Raw genomic sequence first — 7,857 nt, 5'->3', positions numbered from 1 at the left:
TTCGTTACATTTTGATTATGACCTCATTATAGATCCCAGGTTAATACCAAAAATTAAGCCATATAATAGTTAATACCAGAAATTAAGTCATAGAATAGTTAATTAATATCAAGACACGACTGAACGATGTTTATTAACTTACATAAAATAAGTTATTTATATAAACTCTTTTGTTTTTGTGCGAAAGCACAATATTTATGTGGGGAGGAGTTTGCCCTACTGGTTAAGTGTCAGTTTCTAAATTAAGTAAGATGATACTTAATTAATACTACGACGAATTTACAAAGTTTATAAACTCGAAACTTATGAGTTTTATATATGAATTATACGAATGCTTGTACAAGGTTTCAAGGGTAAACATGGCTATTTTATGTTTTCACAAATAGTGACATGACTTTCTTTTATATAAATTGGTATTCAAATCCTTATATAAAATATTTTGGTCATGAGAACCGTAAAAATTTGTTATAAGTTTGATTTACTTATATATTTAGTAAATGGTGTATTCATGGATTTGAGCAAACGATATTTTTAAATGAGTACAAATACACTTTCAAAACTCATTTATTTTTATACTTTTGATAGAAAGATACAAATTTATAAAAGTCGGTTAACCAGATAAATTTTACAAAACAATTTGATTATAAAAATACTTTATGTCAAAACCTGTAGAACTTACCAACAATTTTGTTGACGTATTTTAAATGCATGTATTCTTAGGTTATTTAGTAGGTCGTAAGTGTTCGCTCAGAAGACTCTCTGTTATCTTTATTATACATTTGTAAACGCCGGATTGTTAAGCGTGTGTCTCGATTTAGCAATGGTCTTGTCAATGTAATTTCTATTTCATTAATAATAGAAGATTATATTTGTACCGTTCAATGTATGTTCGATAACCGTGATCACTGATTTATGTTGCACACCTTGACGTTTTCGTCGTCGGCCGGGGGTGTGACATGCGCCAACAAACCTTGACGGTTGGGTTGAGGCCACATGCCAACAAAACCTAAGCGGTTGGGTTGAAGTGATACTACTCTGTGCTGTAAACCAACAAAACCAATATGGCTGGTTTGAGGTCAAAGACCAACAAACCCTGTATGCATGCTTGTATTGTATTTATATTTGTTTATGATGTGATGTATTTTGAGAAACTCACTAAACTTGGCTTATAATTTTGGATTTCACTGTTTCAAGTACTTCTGATGAGCGGAGAAAAATAAAAGCGTGATTATACACCTCATCCCGTTGTTATGTTGATGGATAATTTGATTTGATATTTGACTTATTATGATTTGGAAACAATGTTTTGGTACTTTGTATTTATGAAATTATGTCTTTAAAATGAAGATGTTTATTCTCATTTTTTGGATGTTACATTGGCTTCATAATCCAATTTTAAATTTTGTGATGTAATTTTTTTCATTTTTGCTCTAGCTCTCTGTTAGAGCTGAGTGTGATGCAATTTAACCATTCTAAAAAAAAGTTGAATAAGCCGGTGTCTATGATTCAATGAGTATTTAATGAAATGTGTATGATAACAATGAAATAGAAGAGCCGAATGATTATTTAATTATATAAAAAAAGTGATGATTATGATTAAATATATGTTTTTTTGTTAACAAGTATTTAGTGAATGATGTGAAAATAATATTTGTTGAACTGTTAACTGGATTATAAGTGCTTTAATTTTTAATATGATAACATGAGTGGCCATCAAATAAAATAATATAATTACAAAAATATAGCTATGTAAATTATAATCAATAACTTTACATAAAATACGAAAAAGAACAATAAAAGTGTAGCAATCATTACATGTTATTGTCACAAATGACAACGAATCAATTCGGAACAAAATGGCAAATCTCAAAAGAAAGTAGTATAAAATGTAAACAAATAAAAGAACAGGGGCCTGCTATGCCTTTTCCCAATTCTTTTATCACTCCCGCTTCTCTCTCTTCTGAAAACACCGAAATTCCCTCTCGTCTAACAAACCCTAAATTCAGACAACAGAGAGACGTGTGAGGTTTCAGTTAGCGTCTCAGATAGCTCAAACCTAAATTTCCAAATAAATTCAGCTCTGCTGGCGATTAATTATCAGCTTCACTCTGTAAGTGTTCATGACTCCTTTTTTTTATTCTTTAAAATTGTTTTAAGTGCTCTTCAATTTCCAGTTTGGTGTGTGTGTAATGGCGACGTGAAGAGATTGAGCTCAGTTATTTCTAGATTTAGTCGAGGATTTTGTACCCTTAAAGATGAAATTCTTCAAATTTTAACGCAATATCGCTGTAATTTCAAGCTCGATTTCTTTGATTTGTTCGCGTTTTTGGTTATTTCGTACTTATTAATGATGTTCGATTTCAAATAATCCGAATGTTGTAGGCTAGTTGTTTTTTATTAGTCAGCAAAATCGTACGTGTTGACTTTTAGATTATTTGTTGTTTGAGTCGTGGGTTGGTGTAATTACGAACTAATATATTCTATCAGGTATAATCTATTTAAATGGAGAGTCAAGAGATGGCTTTTCATAGTACTGATGGAGTTAATGATATGAATGGGCATACTTCATTTGCTAATGGATTCGAACCCAAACAAGCTGGGATTGGTGTTGAACACAGTGACAGTTTCAATGTTGAGTTTTTGGAAGATCTGGATTCAATGATGGAAGACATTGATAATCGACTAAGAGTTGCACGAGTGGTGAGTGATTCTGTGATAAAGGGAATGGTTAGTGCTGTTGAACAAGAGGCAGAAGAAAAGCTAAAGGCAAAAGACTTAGAGCTTGCAATCTTAAAGAGGTCTCTGCAATTTCATAATATGAATGGAGAAGAAGATCAAAACGAGTCTTGGTTGTTACAAGGAACCAATGAACAAGAAACTATTCAGGTTAGTTCTGAAGATGCTTATGTGAAGGATGATGAATTAAAAGAATCATTGGTTTTCTTAAGAAATTCTGCTAAAGATGAGTTTAAGAAGCTTAGGAAGCAGATTGAGGGTGTGAAGGGTTGTAAACTTAAGAGAAATGGATCTTGTCATGAAATAGTGGGGCTGGGTGGGATTTTGAAAGAGGAGAAGTATGAAAATGGTGTGGGTTTGGAAAAAACAATGGATAATCTTGAAATGGTGATGAACAATGCATGTGGATTGGTGGATAAATTTTCTAAAACTTTACTTAGTAAATCTCAACAAGAGCATGAATTGAAAAGAAAACTTGAAGATATGGTAATGCAGACTTCTATAAGATCAATTTGGGATCAAAATATGGATTTGGCTGAGAAATTTAGTAACATTTCACTTTTAAGAAATGAGTTAGATGCATTGACAAAGTTGCTCCCACATCATGAATCAGCGAATTTGCTCTCTCATGGTTCTTTTGATTTTGATAATACTCATGGAAACTCTTTAAGGAGTCAACTTTCTTCAAGATGGGAGGAAAGTGGAAAGTCAACTGAAGGTTTAGATGTTCCTGATAGTTTTGATGCAGCTCAATTAAGCCACATGAACAAGGAGCAATTAGTGAAGTTTTTCAACAACACAATTTCAAAGATGAAAAGGGAACATGAATCCGAAATTCAGAAGAAGACTGAAGCCTATATTAGTTTAAAGGGGAAATACCTGAGTGAAAGGCGCTCTTTTGTCCTCCCTAAAGAGTTTGAAACATTAAAAAGGAAGATTCCGGAAGTTGTTTCCAAATTGGATGGAATTCTTTCTGAAAGTGATGAGTTTCCTGGAAAGGGTGATAGTGTTGTTAGTATTGACATTCTAAATAAAACACTTAACACCCTTTTAAGAGAAAACAATCATCTTAAAGATGCACTTATTGTTAAAAATGATGAAGTAAAGCATCTCGAATCCCAACTTTCTTCATCTGATACACATTTCCAAAAAATGGTGAAGACCCATGAATCTTTAATAACAGATGCATGTATAGAAGCTTCCATTGTTGAAGATGTATACAAATGTGTTGTTGGAGGGCTAAATTGTCAATTCCAAGACATGAAAGAAGAATCAGAGGTGGAAATTATTGCAATGCATGATATATATGAGGCTCTTTTAGGATCTGGTGCTGAAGATTCTAGTGTTTCTGCAGTTGAAGACACATTTATGGAATCTTTATTTATGGAAGAACTGTTGCAGACTGTATTCAAAGAATCTTTAACTGATGCTGAGAAAAAGATTGAGACTTTACATGAAGAATATATAAGGATCAACAAAAAGAAGGAAAAGGAAAGGGAGGCTGAAATGATATTGGTAGGTGAAGAGAGAGCAAAATTAGTGGAAGAAAAGGAAAGGGTAGCAAGGGAATTGACAAAAGAAAAAGAGCAATTTGAACTAGCTTTAAACGAGTGTAATAATTTAAGAAAACAAGCAAATTGGCATGAAACATTGATGTTGAAGAAAAACAAAGAGGTGAATGAAATCAATGACAAATTTTCAAAAGCACAAGAGAAAGTTTTATCTCAGAGAATGGAAATAAACTCCCTTAAAGAAAAAGTTGATTTGTCAATGAAAGAGATAAAAGCATTGAATGATTACAAAATCATGGTTCTTGATGTTTCTAATGAGAAACAGAGTTTAATGTCATTGATTGAAATGAAAGAGAAAGAACATAGGAAGCAAATGGAAGCCATAGTTGTTCTTGTTGATGAATTATCATCAAAGATTGGTGATTTTGAAAGAAGGGTAACATGGGATATTTCAGATAATAATAAAAGGTATTTAACTTTATCTTTATTGTTCTTTCATACATACACAATCTTTGATATAATCAATTTCCTTTTTTTTAATGTTTAGGTTGGAAAAATCAAGATCTGAATTGAGTTCTTTCATCAAGGAAGTTAGTGTACTTAAAAAAACTGGGATTTTATACAAACAGAAGTTTGAAACAAAATGTAATGATCTTCAAATGGCTGAAGATGAGGTAAGTTTTTTTATTTTTTTTTTTATTTTATTTTTTATTTTTTTAAATGTTCTTGAAGCAAATAGCAGTTTCTTTTTCTTGCTATTAAATATTACCTTCACAAGATATCTAAGATTTTATTACCTTTATACATTAGTTTGATATTATAGGGTTATTTTTGGTAAGAATAGTGGTATTGGCAAATAAATTTATTTTATATGGAAATAAACTGATTATTTTCCTATTAAGATTGATGGAATAAACTCACAAAGGAATGGAATGGAATGAGTGATTGCATTCCATTATCAAATTGATAAATAAAGACAAAAAATATTATTTTATAAAAAGTAAACTTCAAATCAAATTACAATACAGTTACACCATTAAACAAGTTACATATAAACATATCTCATGTTTGTTTGAAATGTATTATATATATATATTTAATATATAGCCAAACAAATTTTCTTTATCACTTCATTTTTTTTTTGCTAAAAAGACTTGCATTAAATAAAACTTTATTAAATTTCAAAATGTAATAAGTTTAATTTTCTTTTGGATTCAGGTTGATCTTTTGGGAGATGAAGTTGAAACACTTTTAGGGCTTCTTGAGAAGATATATATAGCTCTTGATCATTACTCTCCAGTCTTGCAACATTACTCAGGGGTAAAACTGTAATTTTTATTTAAGGATAATATCATTATCATCCGTATAAAAATGTGTTACTGATAAATAGAAGTTTAAAAGGTTAAATACATGTTTATGCATCAAAATTTTACATTCTCCCCAATTTATACAATAAAGTGGCTTTTAAAAAAAAAATAAATATGCAATGTTTCATCATTTTACCAATTTATGCAATAATGTGTTTGCTTCTTTTACCAATTTACCCCAAAATGTTTCACAATTTTACCAATATATGCAACTGACAACAATTAAATTATTGCATTTTTTTGTCTTAATATGAAACTTGTGTTGATATTTTGTATAAAAACAACTTTGCTGCATAAATGCGCATTTAACCCAAATTCAAAGCAATACAACAAAAAAAAGAACAAAATTACAATATTACCCCTCCATTCTAATTCAGGTTATTGAAATCTTGGAGCTGGTTAGAAGAGAATTAAGTGGAGAATCTTTGAAAGCACATTGAGTAAGGTAGATTCTCTTATACATTGCTACCCTATTTTTATTATTTATTAATTTTTTTTAAATATGCAAAAAAAAATGTTATTTCTTGCATTTAGCCCTTAAATAAAAATTGAAAATATTCATATTTGCTGATACAGGTGCACTTGTTGGGATCATCAGTTTTGAAAAGGACACATGGTCTATTACTATTAGTACTGTGAAAAGTAGTTAAAAGTATGTGAATTTACCTTTTTGCCCATGTTTTTCGTGTCTACACATACAAACACACACGAATACAACACAAACAAACCACCTTTCCGTTTGGGTTTCTTTTTTGGCCTTTATATATATTTAGTTCTTTACCCAAAATGGTATGTGAATTTACCTTTTTGCCCATGTTTTTTTTACTTTATTCTTTTGGGTTTATGTCTTCTTGTATATATATAGTACAGTAGCTTTTTAATGCTCGAATTTGGCATTGTTCAAATCCGTTTAAGTTTTAATCATTTCATATAATTAATTCCAATATTTGGTATTTTATTATGAGATTTAGAGTATGTTTGGTTATTAACATGAAGTTTGTATATTATATGTAAATATATTCTGTAGTTTTAACTTTGCATATTTGAGTATTATGTTGTGATTTTTCTTTTAATTTCATTAAATAAGCAATTAAACTTGATAAAAGCTCATAATAATCCAAATAAAGTTATAATAAAAAGTATATTTTTAATTATTCTAAAGGTGTAATTTAATTAAATTTGTAAGATTTGATAAAAGATAAAATGGGTTATGAAGGTTGCCTTTGCCTTTTGGTAAGAGACAACATTGAATTTTAATGGATAAACCTTTTTATCTATTTTTCTAATTGGTTTCTTTTTAAGAAATTAAATATCTTCTTATTTTTTATTCCTATATATATCCATATCCAATGAAATGTTGATATATATAACATTTAATGTTCATTTAATGAGATTTAATCATATTTTATGATATTAATAGGACACATGTTATCATTTAAATGGATAGCAGGATTGGTAGGATAAAAGGTGAAGTATATTTAATTTCTTTTTCTTTTTACACAAAAAAAAAAAAAGAAAAAAAAAAGTAAAAGCGTTGGACTTATTGGGTCTAATCCAATATTCGGATGGGTATCAAAAGTGAATAGTTCACACTACATATCAAATACGTAAAAGCCTTGGGCTTATTAGGTTTAATAAATAAATATTACTAACTATTGGTTGGCATAATATTATTTATGTTTTATTCAACCATACGTCAACATATCTTCGTATCTTTCTACTACTGGCTTCCCTTTGACTTGACAATCATGATACATGATTCCACTTTGATGTAAGATGTATAAATGAGTTGTTTGGAAGTACCATGCATTTTGGCTTATATTTTGGTGAATGAAAACGATTTTCATCCAAAAATGCATCTACACCCTTCATATATTTATGAAAATGACATTTTTAACGAGATTTTATGTGTAAATATTGAACTTAAATTGAGATTTCGATGGATCTTTTTTTCTTGATCTACCTTACCCACCACATTTCCAAGTATGACATGATTCTTTATACAAAAATAATTCAGATAACATTTTATCAAAATAACAAACTTTTTTTATTGAAATAACACTTAATGGGAAAAAAAGAAAAACAATTGGTCTCTCACCTCCCAACTCCTAAATGGATAAAAAAAAAAACAACAGACCGTGAAAATTCCATTATAATGGGATATGAGGAGGTATAAGTAGATAGTCAGGTCTTTTAGGATGGAAGATCGATTGTGGCACTAAGATGACTTTCGACATGTGCAT

The 7,857-nt window shown here is 29.7% G+C and overlaps 1 protein-coding gene across 1 annotated transcript; it reads left to right on the top strand.

Annotated features, from left to right (window-relative positions):
* The first annotated feature begins 1,921 nt into the window (after positions 1-1,921).
* LOC111920742 (WPP domain-associated protein) lies at positions 1,922-6,575 on the top strand. The gene is made up of 6 exons (XM_023916304.2): positions 1,922-2,110; positions 2,488-4,715; positions 4,795-4,921; positions 5,466-5,567; positions 5,992-6,059; positions 6,191-6,575. Exons 2-5 carry the CDS (start codon positions 2,503-2,505, stop codon positions 6,052-6,054), a joined length of 2,505 nt encoding a protein of 834 aa, XP_023772072.1. The 5' UTR covers positions 1,922-2,110; positions 2,488-2,502; the 3' UTR covers positions 6,055-6,059; positions 6,191-6,575.
* Positions 6,576-7,857: the final 1,282 nt, after the last annotated feature.

This window comes from Lactuca sativa, chromosome 2, assembly GCF_002870075.4.
Source record: "Lactuca sativa cultivar Salinas chromosome 2, Lsat_Salinas_v11, whole genome shotgun sequence".
NCBI classification, from domain to species: Eukaryota; Viridiplantae; Streptophyta; class Magnoliopsida; order Asterales; family Asteraceae; genus Lactuca; species Lactuca sativa.
This window is presented reverse-complemented; position numbering and strand designations above follow the sequence as displayed.

What these genes read in the sequence shown, in the direction of transcription:
- LOC111920742 (XM_023916304.2), top strand. Translation starts at nt 2,503, where the DNA reads ATGGAGAGTCAAGAGATGGCTTTTCATAGTACTGATGGAGTTAATGAT. An exon ending in ATTTCAGATAATAATAAAAG is followed by an intron (nt 4,716 to 4,794) that starts GTATTTAACTTT and finishes TTTAATGTTTAG; the next exon opens with GTTGGAAAAATCAAGATCTG. An exon ending in TCTTGCAACATTACTCAGGG is followed by an intron (nt 5,568 to 5,991) that starts GTAAAACTGTAA and finishes ATTCTAATTCAG; the next exon opens with GTTATTGAAATCTTGGAGCT.